This window comes from Hyla sarda, chromosome 3, assembly GCF_029499605.1.
Source record: "Hyla sarda isolate aHylSar1 chromosome 3, aHylSar1.hap1, whole genome shotgun sequence".
Classification (NCBI taxonomy): domain Eukaryota; kingdom Metazoa; phylum Chordata; class Amphibia; order Anura; family Hylidae; genus Hyla; species Hyla sarda.
The window spans coordinates 64,313,484-64,333,844 of NC_079191.1; the positions used below are offsets into that span (position 1 = coordinate 64,313,484).

At 43.2% G+C, this 20,361-nt stretch overlaps 1 protein-coding gene across 1 annotated transcript in view; it reads left to right on the forward strand.

Moving 5' to 3' along the window:
* VSNL1 (visinin like 1) overlaps positions 1-20,361 on the forward strand; it is a 214,220-nt gene that overhangs the window by 188,285 nt on the left and 5,574 nt on the right. Inside the window, exon 3 of the mRNA XM_056564242.1 lies at positions 5,277-5,492. Within this exon, the coding sequence (XP_056420217.1) occupies positions 5,277-5,492 (216 nt within the window). The remainder of the gene's footprint in view (positions 1-5,276; positions 5,493-20,361) is intronic.

Sequence of the window (20,361 nt, forward strand, 5' to 3'; positions counted from 1 at the left end):
GTGTCACCCCAGTAGTAAGGAAATTACTTGAGGAGGAGGCTTGTTACAGTGTGTCACCCCAGTAGGAAGGAGATTACACGAGAAGGAGGTTTGTTACAGTGTGTCACCTCAGTAGTAAGGAGATTACATGAGGAGGAGGTTTGTTACAGTGTGTCACTCCAGTAGTAAGGAGATTACATGAGGAGGAGGTTTGTTACAGTGTGTCACCCCAGTAGTAAGATTACATGAGGAGGAGGTTTACTACAGTGTGTCACCCCAGTAGTAAGGGGATTACATGAGGAGGAGGTTTGTTACAGTGTGTCACCCCAGTGGTAAGGAAATTACTTGAGGAGGAGGCTTGTTACAGTGTGTCACCCCAGTAGGAAGGAGATTACATGAGGAGGAGGTTTGTTGCAATGTTATCCCAGTAGTAAGGAGATTACATGAGAAGGAGGTTTGTTACAGTGTGTCACCCCAGTAGTAAGGATATTACATGAGGAGGAGGAGGTTTGTTACAGTGTGTCACCCCAGTAGTAAGGAGATAACATGATGAGGAGGTTTGTTACAGTGTGTCACCCCAGTAGTAAGGAGATTACATGAGGAGGAGGTTTGTTACAGTGTGTCACCCAAGTAGTAAGGAGATTATATGATGAGGAGATTTGTTACAGTCTGTCACCCCAGTAGTAAGGAGATTACATGAGGAGGAGGTTTGTTACAGTGTGTCACCCCAGTAGTAAGGTGATTAAATGATGAGGAGATTTGTTACAGTGTGTCACCCCAGTAGTAAGGTGATTACATGAGGAGGAGGTTTGTTACGGTGTGTCACCCCAGTAATAAGGTGATTACATGAGGAGGAGGTTTGTTACAGTGTGTCATCCCAGTAGTAAGGAGATTACATGAGGAGGGGGTTTGTTACAATGTCTCACCCCAGTAGTAAGGTGATTACATGAGGAGGAGGTTTGTTGCAGTGTGTCACCCCAGAAATAAGGTAATTACATAAAGGGGGAGGTTTGTTACAGTGTGTGACCAGAGTAGTAAAAAGATTACATGGAGGGGTTGTTACAGTGTGTCACCCCAGTAGTAAAGTGGGGCACGTCAAAGGGCAGAGCCAATAGGCAGAGTCAAGGGGCAGTAAAATCCTTGCACCAGCCCTGGAATAGTGTGAATATTTAGTTTGCATAGAGACCAAACCGCCATTTCCCGATAGATGCAATGTAAAGTATTGTTTATGAGACAGAAGAGGATACAACATACATGATGCTTGTACCCCTAGCATATCATTATTTGTAACAGTAGCTTGTGTTGTCTTTTGTGCACAATAATATAACTGCGCTGATGTAGAGTTCAAATCTCCTTTTTTTGACCATTCTGAGGTGTTTTACCGCTGGGGATTTATTTCTGCAGTAGCTACAGGCAGCCATGTATACCATCTGTCACTGGCGTGTGATATCTATCCATGAGATGTGTCTTCCGTGGATCACACACTACAATCCGGGAGGAAAACCGCTTGCAGCCGTGTCCTCTTGGCTTCAGATTGTAAAGTTTATGTCATGAAGCCACAACCAGAAAAGCAGAACTATTAAGTCCATGCAGAGATTGCTACAGAAAGCCTCAGAGCGTTTCATGTATTGTGCTGCTATTAGGAGCTCAAATATAAGAAGGAAAAAGAAATGTCAGATCCACCACAGCTTGTCACTCCTCACTAAATTCTCATGCCTTAATCTATGTTAGGTATGGACGAAAGCGTGAATGGCGCCTAATTTACATGGCATAACCTACTTCTTCTGCAAGGTCACATCCGCTTTTAAAATTTGGGGAAAGAGTAAATAAAAGCATCATGTCCTAAACAGGTTAGATATAGAAAGACAGAACAAAACCAGAGATAAAAAGTGTGTGGTACAAAAAAGACCACTGTAACACCCTCCTTAAAGGGTACTCCACTGCCCCAGCGTTCGGAACATAGACATGCATTGAGGGGGAGTGGCCATGACATCACGACCCCCGCAGCCCGCACCAATCATTCGGAACAAAATGTTCCGAACGCTGGGGCAGTGGAGTACCCCTTTATTAAAGGGGTTATCCACCATAAGGGGATTTTAGTACGTACCTTGCAGACAGTAATGGACATGTTTAGGAAGGATCTGCGCTTGTCTTGGGCTAAATGGCTATGCTGTGAGATTACCAGAACACTGTGGCTAGCTTTCTGTCAACTTGTATTTCCTGTTTTCAGTTTTCTTCTTTGCCTACAAATCCCATGATACCATTTTCCTCCCTCCCACACATCAGCCGCCCCACCCATTAAAACATAAATGAGCTGCAGACCTGTGGTTTTCAATCAGGGTGCCTCCAGCTGTTGCATTACTTGCAGATTGCTCTCTCCACCCATTAAAGCAGACAGGCTCCCTGTCATCAGCTGACTAGTGAGTCAGGTCTCGACTGCATTGCAAGCTGGGAAAAATCCGAGACAACAGTCATTTTGTCTGCTGTTAAAAATAAATATTGGGATGAAAATCACATAAGAATTGTGAGAAAACCATCACACACAGGTACAGACACTATATTATGAACTACACTAACTTTACAGCCCCTGTAGCATAGTCAAATAAAAAAAAATAAAAAATCCTGCAATACCCCTTTAAGTAATGTCCCCTAAAGCTATTATGACTCCAAATACAAATATAAATCAATAAGCTGAAGCCAAAGGAGTCATTTATGCCCATATGAAAACATAATTTTTATTGACATACATTAAAATCAAACACACATACAATGGAAACAATACATAAAAAAATGCAGCAACACCAGGTACCCTGCAACCACGATGGCAATCAAGGGGTATAGCATACAAGATGAAGTAGCGTCAAATATATTAACACAAACACCAATCTACATAAAAAGGATACGATATGTAGGTACAGCAAATCTGTAAACAGTATATGTAAGGTGCTAAATAAAAAGTATATAAGGTGCTGTGTATTGGCATATAAACAACATGTCAGAACTAAAGTGCATAGTACAATAAATATTGCGTAATACCCACAAAAGACCAATATGGTCACAAGAACGCTGCAGGGACCGGGATGCCGCCACTCCAATGCGCGTTTCGACACGCTGACTTTCGTCAGCGTGCCGAAACGCGCGTTGGAGTGGCGGCATCCCGGTCTCTGCAGCGTTCTTGTGACCATATTGGTCTTTTGTGCCTCCAGATTCACACGGAATGAATCCGCACCGTGTTTTATGCTTCGGATCCGCCGATGACCCGTCCCTAAATTGTGCCTCCAGCTGTTCCTCCCTGTGTGCTGCTCGCCAATGCGCAGCTCCAAGCAGCCACACAAGGACTTGTGAGTAATCACGCATGCGCAGTGTACTCAGACATCATGGTCACTCCTGAGTACGCGCGATGACTCACTGGCACGTGTGGCTGCTCGAAGTGGTGCATTGCCGCTGCGAACAGCACACGGAGAAACAGCTGGAGGCACAATTTAGGGTCCGGTCATCGGCGAATCCGCAGTGTAAAATACGCTGCAGATCCGTTCTGTATGACCCTTTCTGGCCCTGGGGAGGTAGGTACATTTAGAAAAGTCAAGGTCCCAGCACTCACAAAGTTCTGCTAGAAAACTTGTTTATTGAAACATCACATATCAGAGCATACATGATAGGTAGGTACATTTAGAAAAGTCAAGGTCCCAGCACTCACAAAGTTCTGCTAGAAAACTTGTTTATTGAAACATCACATATCAGAGCATACATGATGCGTTTCGGTACACACCTTGCCTTCTTCAGCAGTCCTGTATGCCCTGATATGTGAAACTGCAATAGACAACTTTTCTAGCAGAACTTTGTGAGAGCTGGGACCTTTAATTTTCTACATGTACCTACCTCTACATGTACCATGGCCTACACAGTGCTAACAACCTATCTATACCATGATCTATGTCAGGCCTGTATACACTATGATGACACCTGGAGACTTTACTCTACTGCAAATCTGCTGCTCTGGCCGGTTGTAGCTGACATTACCGTCTGTGAGGTTTTGGTAAGTCAGGAAATTGTGGAAGTGGCAGACATCCAAAGAGGAACCCGAAGGACCCAGAGTGACCATATGTAAAAAAAAATCTCATATTCCCAAGGAAAAATACTCCTTTAAAAACAGAAAAGTTGCAGTCTGTTCTTTATTCATTGGGTATTTTGGGGCTTGTTTGCATTATACATCTAATAAATATGTTTGCTTGATATCACGATCATTGTGGTGATCATTGTTGGCTAGTGTGTTGCGGTACAAATGTACTAATCTGCCTGAAACCAATCTCTTTCTTTGCCCACAACAACCAATCACAGCTCAGCTTTCACTTTAAAGATATAAGATATAAAAGCTGAGCTGTGATTGGTTGCTATAAGCTTAAAAAGAGACAGTTTTGGTTTCAGTCAAAGTGAGAAATCTGGTCCTATAAATGTATTTCCTTAAAGGGGTACTCCGCTGCTCAGCGTTTGGAACAAACTGTTCCGAACGCTGGAATCCGGCGGCGGGAGCTCGTGACGTCATAGCCCCACCCACTCATGATGTCACGCCCCGCCCCCTCAATGCAAGTCTACGAGAGGGGGCGTGACGGCTGTCACGCCCCCTCCCATAGACTTGCATTGAGGGGGCAGGACGTGACATCATGAGGGGGCGTGGCTATGACGTCACGAGCTCCCGACAGATTGAACCTTTTTTTTAAAAAATCCTGCCCAGGTGGCTAGCATAAAATTTTTTCAAAAAGAAAACTAGACTTACCTCTTTCTATGCTACAGTCCTCTCCCTGGTTGCAAGGGGTCGACTCATTAGATAATCAGAGACAAAGTGATCTCTTGATATATTATAGATTAGTGGTCTCCAAACTGGGGACCTCCAGATCCCACAAAACTACAACTCCCAGCATGCTGGTAGATTTCTGCTACTGAAACATTAGTTCCTTACTATTCGCCTATTATAGACGTCAGCATTTTATTTTTCTGAGTTTCAAATTCCCTGCATGGAAATGTGAGGAGCTTAGATAGACACTTACTGCATACTTACTGCATACTGCTTTTCAAGTGAGTTCAATGTCTAATCAGTTTGCTGTAAGCTCCTCAGCTCCCCCTAGGGGTGGAAGCAGACAGTCAGAATTGAATCATGTACTTCTATAGCTAGACCAGAGGATTCAGAGCTCAGTGTTAGAGAAACCATTATGTAACTGGTGCCTTGTCCTCAACATTATATCTTACATCAACGTTATATAAAATACTTAAAGATTTTTTTTTATCTTTCTCTTTGACAGTTTTTCCCATACGGGGACGCATCAAAGTTTGCCCAGCACGCTTTCAGAACCTTTGATAAAAACGGAGATGGAACCATCGACTTCAGAGAGTTCATCTGTGCACTGTCCATCACTTCAAGGGGAAGCTTTGAACAGAAACTAAATTGGGCTTTCAATATGTATGACCTGGACGGAGACGGTAAAATCACCAGAGTGGAGATGCTGGAGATCATAGAGGTTAGTGATGATATACTGTACACGGCACCACCCGACGCTGCTTATCATGGGCAGCTTGGATGAAAGCTTCTATGGAGGGCAATAATTAACAGAGCGCAAAGGAAGATGAATTTAGTGTCAAAGGGGCATTGTCCTCCGCTACATGGTGGAGTGCGATAACGCTGCCTCGTTATAGATGGTGACGGTTTTACTGCTTTTCTTGTATGTGACAGTAAGGCAGTCCGCTTTCCCATGGTCCTGGTATGACTGTAAAGTCTTCCTCTATAACCAGTGTTTCCCAACCAGGGTGCCTCCAGCTGTTGCAAAGCTACAACTCCCAGCATGCCCAGACAGCCGAAGGCCTACTTACATTGGCTATGTATTACGAACCACAAAACAGACTTGTGTGAAAACTGGTCTTATAAACCCTAGAGGTGATCTCAGACTTGCTGTGGATTTTTGGATCCAGAGCACATCCTGTCTGATACAGAAATGTCCGGATTGTCACTACAGATTGAAATGCAATGAGAAAAATACTTAAATCTACGATAAACCCACATACCGTATATACTCGAGTATAAGCCGATTTTGTCAGCACGATTTTTTGTGCTGAAAATGCCCTCCTCGGCTTATACTCGAGTGAACTCTCCGCCTGTCAATCCCTTCTCAGTGGTCTTCAACCTGCAGACCTCCAGATGTTGCAAAACTACAACTCCCAGCATGCCCAGACAGCCATCGGCTGTCCGGGCATGCTGGGTGTTGTAGTTTTGAAACCTCTAGAGGTCCGCAGGTTGAAGACCACTGCGGCCTTCGTCATCATCCAGTACCCCCCCCCCCTTTTGTTTTGTACTCACCTCCCCTCTGTGGGAAGTTAGGGGGGGCTGGTCCGGGCCATCTATGCTGCAGGGACCGTCCGGTGGGGAGGGTAAGTCGTTGCGGGCTGTCCATTTTCACCGGGGGGGCCCTCTTCTCCGCGCTTCGGCCCCGGGACTAGTGACATTGCCCGGACCAGCTCACCCTAACTTCCTGCCGAGGGGAGGTGAGTACAAAACAAAAGGGAGGGGGGGGGGGCTGGATGATGACGAAGGCTGCAGTGGTCTTCAACCTGCGGACCTCCATAGGTTTCAAAACTACAACACCCAGCATGCCCGGACAGCCGATGGCTGTCCAGACATGCTGGGAGTTGTAGTTTTGCAACATCTGGAGGTCCGCAGGTTGAAGACCACTGATGAAGGGATTGACAGGCGGTGATGATGAAAGGGGGGGGATGACGGGGGTCTGGATGATTACATGGGGGGGAGTCACCCAAGGCTTATAGTCGAGTCAATAACTTTTCCTGGGTTTTTGGGGTGAAATTAGGGGCCTCGGCTTATATTCGGGTCGGCTTATTCTCGAGTATATACGGTAATACTGGAAAAGGGGACTCAAGCTGAACTTTTGCACCATAGCCCCATGAGCCTTTAGTGACGCCTCTGCTTGAACTCCAGAGAATGAATTGACAAACTCAGCTCCACTACGTCAGTAGAGCTCAGCGTATATAGATATGTGTGCGGTTATTCCAGCAATTAATGTGTGTAGACCGGGATCATCGGCGCCGTAACCACGGGCTAGGGGCAAGTGAAGCGAGATAACAGCACATTTTCATACAGACGGAGCTCGCTGTCACAATGTTGTGTTAATACATTCCTAATCTTATGAATAATGGACGTGCAGCAGAACGGGACATACGCGTACAGCAACAGCTGAAGGGGACGATACATCTGTTATTCCTGTGTTTTCACATCACCAGATAATGATATGGGAGACTTATACAGTATAAAAGTCATCACAGGGTCGATGGCACCGCATAAAGGAGGGGGGTGGTATGATAGCATTAGATTCCTCAGAATTAGAAAATATAATGTCTAGAAGACAGGGAAAGTCTATCTGCAGCAGAGATGTATCACCTATTGCTACATAGTGACCTTCTACTAATCCAACATCCAGTAATCCGGGAAGGGTGAAAAGACGCACTCGTTTTCAGCACAGAGCAGCAATATGATGTAGAATTTGTTAAGACCAAATAGGGAGAACGACTGAGAAATTGTGCATTTTGGGCTCTCCCTTAGGGTACGTTCACTCGTACAGGATCTACTGTATATTTGTTAATAGGTAACAAAATCAGCTGCACAAAATAGGCAGCAAACATATGCAGTAGATCCTGTACGTGTGATCGTACCCTCAGGCTATGTTCACAGGGCGGAACTTCTTCTCTTCCGCTCAAATTTTGCTCAGATTTTTCCCAGTTTTGCGGAATTCTAGAGGAATTTCTGTGCTTTCAAAAATAGATTCCGCTTGAGTCTCATAAACTTAAACATGTCTTAGGGTGGGATTCCACTTGTTTTTTTTTTTTGTGGGGGGAACACCAAGAAAAATGCCAATTCTGCCACATGGCGTTTTTTCAGGCAAAAAACGCTGAGGCCAGATGTTAGCTGTAAATCAATGAGAAATTGCTAAATTCTTCTTCCACTTTGTATTTTTCAGTTTGGCGTTTTTATAATCCTTTTGGCGTTTTTTCATTCTTTTCCAGCTCCTTGGCGGTTTTGCAAATTAGCAGCATGTTGAACCTATGGCGTTTTTCTCCTATAGAAGCCAAGAAAAACACCATGTTTTAACTTTGGCGTTTTTGCAGGTGTTTTTTATTCTTTTTTGGACTTTAGCGATCCAAAAGGAGTTTTTAATAAAATTTCGTAAGGTACCATTAAAAAATAATAAAAAGATACAGTAGTGATTGAAAAAATTGTATTTTTTATAACAAAATTTGTATTAATTTTTAAACAGGGATCAATGTATGTGTGCGGGCAGGGCACTAAAAATGTAGTGTTTGTGTTTCTCACTTTTTTTCTTTATTTTTTTAATTTTTTAGGTAGTACTACTACTCCCAGCATGGAACACACTATTCCATGATGGGAGTAGTAGTACCTGTACTAATTGACAGATTGCCCCGAGTCCTTTGTGATCCTTCTGTATAATTTATAGATGCGGTCGGCCGCTCTTCTATGGTCCCCTGCACTGCCGTATATATACACATATTCCTATTTCCCACAGAGAGCTGTGATTGGCCAGATGGCTCCAGCCAATCACAACTCTCTGTGGGAAATATGAATAGGTGTATATATATACGTCAGTGCAGGGGACCATAGAAGAGCGTCCGCATCTATACATTATACAGGAGGATCACAGTAGGTGTCAGGAGTGACATCCGCTGTGATCTTTCCTTAACTGCAGGTACTACTACTCCCAACATGGAGCACACTCTGCTCAATGCTGGGAGCTGTAGTACCTGCATTAATAGACAGATCGCAACAGGTGTCAGAAGTGACACTCGCTGTGATCTGTCAATTCATGCAGGTACTACAGTTCCAAGTATTGAGCAGAGTGTGCTCCATGTTGGTAGTAGTAGTACCTGCAGTTAAGGACAGATCACAGCAGGTGTCACTCCTAACAAACGATGCGATCGTCCTATCTATTGCAGAGATGCAGAGCGACTTTCTCCTGCGCTCACATCTCTGCTCTGTACTCCGGCCGGCCACTCACCATTCATATTTCCCTCTGAGAGCAGTGATTGGCTACAACCATCTGGCCAATCCCCACTCTGGGTGGAAAATATGAATGAGTGATGTTCTATTCACATCACTAGCCGGCCTGGAGTATAGTGCAGAGATGCGAGCACTGTATAGAGCCGCTCCGCATCTCTGCTATATTATGGACAATTGTATCGGGTGTCAGGAGTGACACCAGAGCGATATGTCTATTAGTACAAGTACTACTACTCCCATCATGGAACAGTCTGTTCCATGCTGGGAGTAGTTGTAGTACTACCTAAAAAATGTTTTTTAAAAATTGAGGGAAAAAAGTGAAACACACATACACACTTTATTAAAATTTCGTTATAAAAAATAAAAATGTTGTTAAATAAATTTTTTCCCATCCCTACTGCATCCTTTATTTTATATATATATATATATATATATATATATATATATATATATTATTTTATATTATAATTTTTTTTTTTTTTTTGGCACCTAACAAATTTAGAAAAAAATGCCAAAAGGGCCAAAAAATGCAATTTCTACTCAAATGCTAAAACGTCAGAAAGAGCGTCAGGCGCAGGAAATTGCACTGGCGTTTTTTCTGACGTTTTTCTCAGTGAAAAACACGCAGTAAAAAAAACTAGTGGAATCCTAGCCGAAGGCTATGTTTACACAGCATACATTTCATACATTTCCGCAATTAAATCTGCATAGAAATTCTGCATGTGTTTATAGCCTTTTCAACTTCAATGGGATTCCCCAGCTACATTCACATTGCAGAATTTTCGCTGTGCAGCTAAAATTCTGCACTCCGCGTTCCGCTAAAATATAAGTCATGTCTTATATTTTTGCAGAATTCATCTGGGAAGCCCATTGATGTGCAAAGGGCTTTTTTTTTTCTCTCTCCGCTAAAAGTGGATTTCATGCGAATTTCGTGCGGAAGTCGCACAGATTCCGTGCAAAATTTTAACTTTTTCAATTAATAAAAGTACTTTTAAAATGTGCTCTGTGTATTCATGTGGAATTCATGTGGAAATTCAACATGAATTCTGCACAAATTCCCCAGAAATTCCGCATAGATGCAAATTAATGCGTCCGCAGAATTCCGCATCTATGCAGAATTACTGCCATCTGAACATAGCCTTACAATTTCGCAGAATGATATCCGTCGTGAAAATTCTGCTGTGTAAATGGGACAGTGGAATCCCCATTGAAGATAATGGTGTTTATTTACTAAGAGTGGTGTGTAGTTTTCTTTGTGGGTTTTGATTCCCGACAGGTATTTTCCCAAGGTATTTGTTGGGATTTTTCAAAACTGTCGGGGACACGCACCTTTTGCCGGGACCGCGCCTCCTTTATCCCGTGGCCACGGGAAAAAATGTAAAATGGAGGGTTTTGGGTTTTTTTGGTCGCAAATTGTGTTGCATGGAACGTGCGACACAATTTGGGTACAAATCCAGAGAAAAAACTGTCACATTAGTAAATAAACCCCAATGTTCACTAATGGTTGCAGAATTTCCGAGCTGAATTTTTTGGCGGAATTCCACTCAAAAATTCTGCCCTGTGAACATAGCCTAAAGGAATGTGCTGCATATGTGTTGTGGCATAAAAAAAAAAATCAGCGGCGTATCTGCAACTTGCACTCCTAGCCTAAGGGTCTATGCACACTACAAAATCTTCAGGCATTGTCGGTCCCCATTGCCGGCAATGCATTCCGTTGCAAGAACCAACATGTTAATTCTTTCGATGGGTGAATTTTAGCGGTGGAAATCTCTGCCGCTGAATTTTCTTTGTGTGCTCCGTGCAGCGAAATCCAATTTACAGCAATCGCATCGGAATTTCTCCCCTTGGAAATTCCATAGTGTACATGGGCCCTAAAGGAGTACTCTCACTTCAGCAAATTCCCCAAGATAGGGAGAAACTAGCGGATTAGGGGTCCAACCACTGTGATTTCCTTTGAGCTCAAGAACATCGGTGAACTGTGCCTCTGAATAAATGGCATATCTTCTCCTCTGTGGATATCGGGTTTGAATCGCTGATGGACTGTGGCTTTCAGATACGTGATCTTCGCCGATCTCCAACTCCTTGTTCACAGTTGCAAGATGCTTCTATCCCGACCTGAGTATCAGCTGGACATTTGGTTTGTTCCCTGTTAGCTTGCTGAATGAGTGCTCTTGCTAGCTAAGATATTTCTTTTTCTTCTCCACATACCCACCTACTGGTGTTTTTTGCTAGTCTAATTCACCTACACCTGTTTATTTGTTTATTATTTATGTTTGATACTACTTGAGATTATTTCACTAAATTGGTGATCTTATACCTTAGATTCTTTTATTTACCTCTGTGATACCTCTGTGTAGTGTGCAGATTCCTTTTCTTACTCTCCACATCACAATGGGGATTGACATTATGTCACTGAACGTACATGGACTCAACAGTCCTCACAAGAGAGACTTTCTGTGGCGTGAAGTGATGCGTAAACCTGTGGACATTGTTTGTGCCCAAGAGACGCACATATCTTCTAAAAAAAAAACGCCTAAATTTCCCATTATTGTGCACACTTTTTATTCTAAAAAGAAACGTGGTGTTATGATAGCTTTTCGTGACGCTTAGTGGCCAAATTGTTGACCTTCACAGCAGGTTCATTATACTTGTCTGTATGATTGACAATGTCGAATATACTGTTGTGAATTTATATGCCCCAAATGTACATCAAGGTTGCTTTCTGAGGTCAGGTATGAAAAAAAATCATTCAGTCCGCAGAGGTGCCTTAGTCATATGCGGTGACTTTAACTCAGTAGTATTGTCATCCCTGGACCAGTTGGCACCGATGAAGCGTCGGCCCTTTTACCATGCTGAGTTTTGTCCAAAAATGATTTGTTTGATATTTGGCGTCTACAACACGCCTTTGAACCTGACTACTCTTATTGCTTTCCGAGATACCATACCTTTTCTAGGATTGACCTCATACTTATTGATAGATGTCTTATTGAAAAGGTTACACACTCAGAAATTGGTCACAGGACATAGTCCGTTCACGCCACTGGGTGCTTCCTGAAAGAAACAAAAACACTTAGATCTTACTGAATCCCTAAATAAAATAGCTGCTTTAGAGGCGCTCCAGAAGCAGCAGTTCTCCACCAATACTGAGTGTCATCTAAATCAGGAAAGTCTCCGTCTAAAACGCCTGTTACTTTATGATTATGAAAAGACAATAAAAAAAAGTCTAGATTGAAATTCTACACTCAAGACAATAAAATGGGCTCATTTCTAGCTAGGAAACTCAAAACGACATTCTATAAACAGGGCATCTCTGTTATTGAACATCCTTAAACACAGCAGCCACAACAATCACCAGGGGACATTGCTAACGCATTTAGAGATTACTATTAGAGATGAGCGAAGTTACAGTGATTTGATTCGTCACGAACTTCGCGGCTCGGCGGTTGCTAACTTTAGCCTGCATAAATTAGTTCAGCTTTCAGGTGCTCCGGTGGGCTGGAAAAGGTGGATACAGTCTTAGCCGAGCTGAGAACTACATGCAGAATCAAAGTACTGTAACTTCGCTCATCTCTAATTACTATGCCAGCCTTTATAACTTGAATATGGACCCATCATGTCCCCAAACAGATCAGGCATGTATAGACTCCTTTCTTTCTTCCTTAAACCTTCCTAAACTTTCCCCTTCTTCTTTATCTTCTCTTAATGTTCCTATCACAGTCCAGGAGATAGTTGATGCTGTCAATATCCTTTACGGACTTCTTAACAAGTACTATAAACGCTTTCTTCCCACCCTACTTCCACATCTTCTCCCTGTCTTTAATTCCGCTATGACGACTGGTCCCCTACCTCCTGAAATGTTAGACGCCCTTATCATGACTATCCCTAAGCCTGGTAAATCCAGCGACCAGACCTCCAATTTATGTCCTATATCTCTCCTGAATGGAGATGCTAATTTGAATACAAAAATTCTTGCAGTGCGTCTGCACCCTCTTCTACCAGGCCTACTAAGCAGAGATCAGGGGGGATTCACGTTGGGACGACCAGCTCCTGATAACACTCACCGAGTGATATCTTTAGTCCAATATTGAGAGAGTACTGCCGTGTTTCTGACCCTAGATACTGAAAAGCGATTCGACAGAGTGAACTGGCAATACGCTTTCTCTGTTTGCAGGCTTTTGGCTTTGAAGGCCCAATAGCTACAGCTACAGGGCACTATTCTCTAACCCCGTAGCCAGAGTATTTACCAATGGTGCTCTATCCAACGAGTTCACTCTGTCGAAAGGAACACGGCAGGGATGCCCCCTATCACCCTTGATCTTTCTCATTACTATTGAACCCATGGCACTAGCCATCCACCTTCACTCACACATAACAGGAATCTCTATTGGTAAAACAGAACACAAGCTTGCCCTGATTGCTGATGACGTACTATTATCCTTGACGAACCCTCGGACCTCCCTGTCAGCCCCCTTTATTGATTCATTCTTTTAGCAAAATGTCTACTACAAATTAAACGTAAGCAAATCCCTAATTCTCCCTGTATGTGTTTCACCTGATCTTTTAGCGACCTTACGACCCGACTTTCATCTAGATTGGCAGCATCAATCTGGCTCCTATTTGGGCATACAGCTTACATATCCATCCTCCCATCTCTTCCAAATGAATTTTCTACCAGTTCTATCATCAGTTTCTGCTTCTATCGCTTCCTATGGCAAGCTGATCTTGCCATGGCTAGGCCGATTATCTGCCTTCAAGATGCTCCGAATCCCAAAGCTTTTGTATCTCTTTTGCACCATCCCATGGGTAGAACTAGAACAGCATTTTAGACCTGAATGTTCATTAAAATTGAGGCTTCTAACAGCTGGTTCCCACATTAAGCTTAATAAAACACATCTCTCATCTATTGATGTATCTGATAGGGTTTGGCATACTAGCATACGACAATTTTCCCATGCCACTGCATGCCCCACATCTGCAATACCATTAGAACATCGGAGACTATATATCCCAGGACTAGATCTCACGACTTGGAAAGATTCAGGCATATTCACAATAAAAGATATTTTAGAAGATAACCATACAGTCCATTTCCCTACGATCAGAGAAAGATATCACATCTCAAATAAGGAATTTTACAAAAGCTTACAGATTAGAAGCTTCTTAAATACTGGTCTCCTTGATGCCATTAAACTCCCTACGAAACTCCTTTCTGAATTCATCCAATTCTCATACCAAAGGTATTACTTTATCCTATGACATTTTGGGGGGGAAATTTGAAATGTGTCCATTTGATTATATGCTGCACTGGGAACAGGAACTAGGGGTATCTATTACCATGGAGCAATGGCAAGTACCCTAACTACATGTGAATAAAATATTTAAATGTACCAACCACCAAGAAGCCATGTTGAAAACAATTTTCAGATGGCATTTTACCCCTAACCGTTTACACAGAATTGACCCAAATTGGCCCTCCTCTTGTTGGAGACAATGTGGAAATGTTGGAACGCTACTTCACATTCTTTGTGAGTGCCCGGTTGTACAACCTCTGTGGAGAGGTGTGAAATTTGTTATATCTAAACTGTTAGGATTTCATGTGCCTTACGAACTACTACTCATTGACCTTAATGTATATCCCCCAAACTCTAAGATATTTGTCGCACACCTACTCATGTCCACTAAACTTCTCCTTTCGAGGAATTGGAAGTCCCCCTCAGTCCCTACTTTGTCTGAAGTTCTTGCATATGTTAACCTCACCTGTGCCTATGAGCGTGCTTATGCCCTTGCGAACTCTGCTGATATCAAGTTCCTTAAAGGGGCACTCCGCTGCTCAGCGTTTGGAACAAACTGTTCCAAATGTTGGAGCCGGCGCCGGGAGCTCGTGACGTCATGGCCTGGCACCCTCATGAGGGGGCGTGACGGCATTGCATTGAGGGGGTGGGGCGTGATGTCATGAGGGGGCGGGCTATGACATCATGTGCTCCCGGCACCAGCTCCAGCATTCGGAACAGTTTGTTCAAAACACTGAGCAGCAGAGTACCCCTTTAAACATTGGGATCTTTGGATCCATAGCCCACATTACTCTCCATCATGCCCACATGGTAATTGCACTTTTCTACATTCCTTTTCCTTCGTATTCTTTTCTTTCCTCTTACTTCTATACTACTCTCTGAGTCTGCACACTACCAACAGTTACTCAATGGTGCTACCTATTGTCTGTTGTCCTGATGCTTGCTATGTACCGTATATTGGTAATTCCAGTTAATTGGTTCTATTGTTGATTATTTTGCACTATTTTCTTGTTGCATGGTTGCATTTTGTTTTTTGTTTTTTTAGTATGCCTATTTGTACACTGTATCATGTACATCTTTTGTAACCAGGAGTAGAGATGATTGTTCCTTTTTTTATTGTTATAAACAATAAAAAGTAAAAAAAAAAATATATATTATGGAGTTCTTTTATACCCTTGTCCAGTGTTTCCCAACCAGGGTGCCTCCAGCCGTTGGCTGTCTGGGCATGCTGGGAGTTGTAGTTTTGCAACAGCTGAAGGCAACCTGGTTTAGGAACACCGCCCTAGTCCCTAGTGTGTAAGTATTTTCCCTTTAACACTAAAGCTGAAAATCCAGCAGATGTGTGAATGAAACGATATAACTAATGCCTTACTATTTTCTTATATAAACTGTATTACTGGGGTCAGGACGGAGCGTTGAGCTCTTCCAGTCATTTCCTGTTACTTTTCTCCACATTTTTTATTTTAGAATGCAGATTTTTTTGTAGTATTTTTACATGACCCCATTCTGTATTACAAAAGGGCTGGTGTACGGCCTTCAGTACAGTGATCCCTCAACTTACAATGGCCTCAACATACAATAGTTTCAACATACAATGGACCATTGTAACTTGAAACCAGACTCAACATACAATGTACAGACAGTCCAGATCTGTGAAATGTGTCACAACTGGAAGAACGGACCAATCAGAATGGGCATTTTACTGGGAAATCACCTCTATTACTGAAGTGTATGCACTGACTGGCTGTCTGGTAGCGCCCCCTACAGTACGCGGAGGAACTACAAGTTCTGTACTACTGCTTACCTGTGCCAGGGTTAGCTGCTCCTTTTGGACACCAAGTAAGGGTGGGTCCATTTGGGACACTGGGTGTACTGTATAGGACCCTGAAGAAGCTCCTGTCCTCTACATAAACCATTGTTTCCCAACCAGGGTGCCTCCAGCTGTTGCAAAACTACAACTCCCAGCATGCCCGGACAGCCAACGGCTGTCCGGGCATGCTGGGAGTTGTAGTTTTGCAACAGCTGGAGGCACCCTGGTTGGGAAACACTGACATAGACAGTGATTTACAGCTCCCAGCAGATCTTTCTTACTTTTATATGTAAGGATTTGCTTTATCTATATTAGTTATCTACTTATTTTTCTTTAATCCTCAGATTTTCCTATTTTTTTTATGACATTTTGGTAGCTTCAGAACCAATTACCAGGTTTCCATAGAGTTATGGTCTCAACATACAATGGTTTCAACATACAGTGGTCATCCTGGAACCAATTAATATTGTAACTTCAGGGACCACTGTACGTTCCTATGTGGTGCAATGTTCATGGCGGTGCGGTATACAGGAACATTAACTGTAATGAATTATAGGGGGTAGGAATCCCAATTATATCTGCCGCACAGATTATTACTGACCAAGGCTACCGTACGGTGCCCAGCAATTTCCTGGTCATCAGAAAAGGGCACATAGATGGAACTCACTGGTCGTCATACGGTTGCCTTGGCAACTGCCACCACCCCCCACTGCCCCTCAGCGCCACCAGCTGTGTCTATACCCTCAGATCTGGGCAGAACAAACCAGCTTCAGACTAACACTTTAATAATATACTGATTTTATTTTGTACATTATATGAGAACGTGACAGGAATAATGGTCGGGATCGCAAGTTTATGAAAGGTACCTGTCGTATCTGGATTTTAAGAAACGTAGATTTCATCCAGGGAAAGCTGGGTGAGATATGGGGAATTCAGAAATAGTTAAAGGGGTTCTCCACCATAAGGTGATTTTAGTACGTACCTGGCAGAGAGTAACAGATATGCTTAGGAAGGATCTGCGCTTGTCCTGGGGCTAAATGTCTAGGCTGTGAGATTACTATAATACTGTGGCTAGCTTTTTGTGAACTGGTATTTCCTGTTTGACTTTTCTCTTTTTGACTACAAATCCCACAATTCCATTTTCCTCCCTCCCACACATCAGCCACCCCACCCATTGAAACATAAATGAGCTGCATCCATTCAAAAAGACCTGTGGTTTTCAATCAGGGTGCCTACAGCTGTTGCATGGGATAGGGACCCCCCTCACACCACGCCCCCAAACTTCCCCATATAAACACATTACAACTAAATGGTTGAAAGGTCACGGCCGTTTATTGAGGGTAAATCTTATTTTATTAATAAAAAATCAATAAATTAATTAATAAATAACCAATTTAATATATATATATATATATATATATATATAACTCCTAAAACCATTATAAAATATATAACCAAAGTGTATACTTCCAACACCAGCTGTCCACCCAGAAAACTCCCAGTGACACCCCCACTTAAAAATAGCTGTCCACCAATAGGTGACACCCTCATAACAGACCGTGACAGGGAGGGAGGGACGGGCAAGCTGTTTCTTCAGGGTTTACTTCAGACCGGTCACCAACTCCTTCCAGCAGTAGTTTATATAGACTTGAATCTTCCCGCCGTAGCTACCAACCGCCAATCAAATAACTCTCCAGATCTGCCCAGTAAAACGCCGGCCCTATAAGAAACTCAGCACTGCATTAGTCATAGAATTAACCTTTGCTATCACTTCTCTTAACCTGTACTTATACCTAACCATATAACCAGGGGGGAGGGGAGGGGGACCCATCCCATGTGGCCCCTCCGTTATCCTACTGGGCCTTGACATTAGTTGCAGATTGATCTCTCTCCCTCCAAGCGATCCCTCCACCTATTGAAGCAGACAGGCTCCCTGTCATCAGCTGACTAGTGAGTCAGATCTCGGCCGCATTGCAACCTGGGAAAAATCTGAGACAACAGTCATTTTGTATGCTGTTAAAAATAAATATTGGGGTGAAAATCACAGAAGATTTGTGAGAAAACCGTCACACACAGGTACAGACACTATATTATGAATTACACTAACTTTACAGCCCCTGTAGCATAGTTAAATAAAAAAAATCCTGGAATACCCCTTTAATTCCCTGGCAAGACTTAGCTTGCTAGGGACTTCGGGTAAGTCCTGTTATCTGGCCTGGGATGAAAAGCAAGAAAAGAAAAATAAAGATAGAGAAAGTGCTGTGTGGTATGGGGTGTGAGATGCAGGGCAGATGAAATTACCTTAGGGGCAGATGGCATTAACCCCTTGTATTTGTGATGCCAGGGCGTGGTTTATCCTCAATACCGCTGGATCCTGGACTAGGCACGGGGGCAATAATGACTCCGACGCCAAGTTACGGACAATGGTAGCTTTACTGAGATGGTACAGTCTATACAGTTCAGCCAGGGCCCAAGGAGGTGACCAGTGACTTCAGAGACCTTAAGGGCTTGCTGGGACTTGCAGTGGTTTTATACAATTTAGTGCAGGCCATGTTGACTTGACAATAGATGATAGTGACTTGACTTGACTGGAGACAGACTAAGCTGTGACTGTAGTTGTAGATTTGTAGCTTGTGGCTGCAGACTTGACTTCAGGCTCCTATGACTCCAGACTCTTAGGCTCTGCTGCACCTCAGCAAAGACTCAGGAACTAAGAGAGAGAGAGAAGAGACTCCTCCCAGGACTTTTATGGGGGAGACTCTGGTGGGGTCCCATTGGTCACCTTTAAGTCACCTGATCACTGATACCTCCTGGGTAACAATCACATGACAACTCACATGACAACTGATCACATGTTAACCTTTCTTAAAGATACAACATTCTTATATACATAACATAGGGGATAATATACAATTACAGCAGAACAGATGCAAGGGGGGGGGGGGGCAGGGGACACTGCAGGGAGGCTGCCTGACTGGGTAACAACTCCTGTACTGGGCCACCACAGCTGTTTAAATGCTACTTCAGTGTTCCTGACTGCTATCTTGCTGCAATTTGACTGGTTCTACAGAGCTAATTTCTTACAATTATGTTACTTGTTCTTCAGAGCAGCTCTGTAACTCAGATAGGTATATTATAACCATAGGCAGCCATTTTGGATGCTACAAAGTGTGCACTCAGTCGCCCACAAGATGGCGTCCCTCCTACCTCAGTCCTTTCTGCCATACTCCATTTATGCCATATCCTGTTTTATAGACTTTTAGAATCAGGTAGAAACACCCACATAGCATACCAGGGACATGTATAATTGTATATTTATTTCAATATCGGGCCAAGCTAGAGTAAAACAGCTATAAAATATGTTAATGCTTTAATAGAACACCCCGGGGGGGCAACTATAACGACATGACAGGAAGGGACACATTTGCTCGTGAACAAACATTGACTTGATATTGTGCCCCGGCTCAGTGATCCAGGACCAGGACTTTGGTTCAGTGACTGGGCTGTCGTGTTGAGGCTTTGCAGCGATAGGAACGAGGAATTCAGTGGCTAATGACCAACATTAATCAGAATTTGGCCTGCCAGGAGAGAACCGCGGCGGCTGACGTAGAAAACGCGGTTATTGTCTGTTATTGTATTATTGTCTCAAATATTAACTCAAGTAAATGAAAATATTACGGCGCCATAGCAACAACGCGCTCTCGCTTTTCAGGAGCAACTCGCTGCCACCGTGTGACCTTTGCAGCGAAGCATTTTTTCCGTTATCAGTACCACAGCAACGGCTGTAAGGCAGTGTTTTTCAAACAGTGTGTCTCCAGCTGTTGCAAAACTACAACTCCTAGCATGCCCGGACAGCCGTTGGCTGTCCGGGCATGCTAGGAGTTGTAGTTTTGCAACAGCTGGAGACACACTGTTTGAAAAACACTGCTTTTGGGAATGTTTAAATGACAGATTCCTTGCATATTGCAGGCCTAAATCCATGTGAATTTTGACCCCAATTGGGGCTTATCCGCAGCCAAAATGGTTGTTAGATCTGCCATATAAAAAGTTAAAATCGGCGCCAGCCATCCAAGACATATCGTGCTGCAGATTTTCACTTTGTATGAGGCGGGTTTTGCTGCAGTTTTTGATGTAGATAAGCCCCATTCGATGGATTTTTCTGACTAAAAGAAAAAACAGTCATGTGAATGTACCCTTAAAGGGGTACTCCG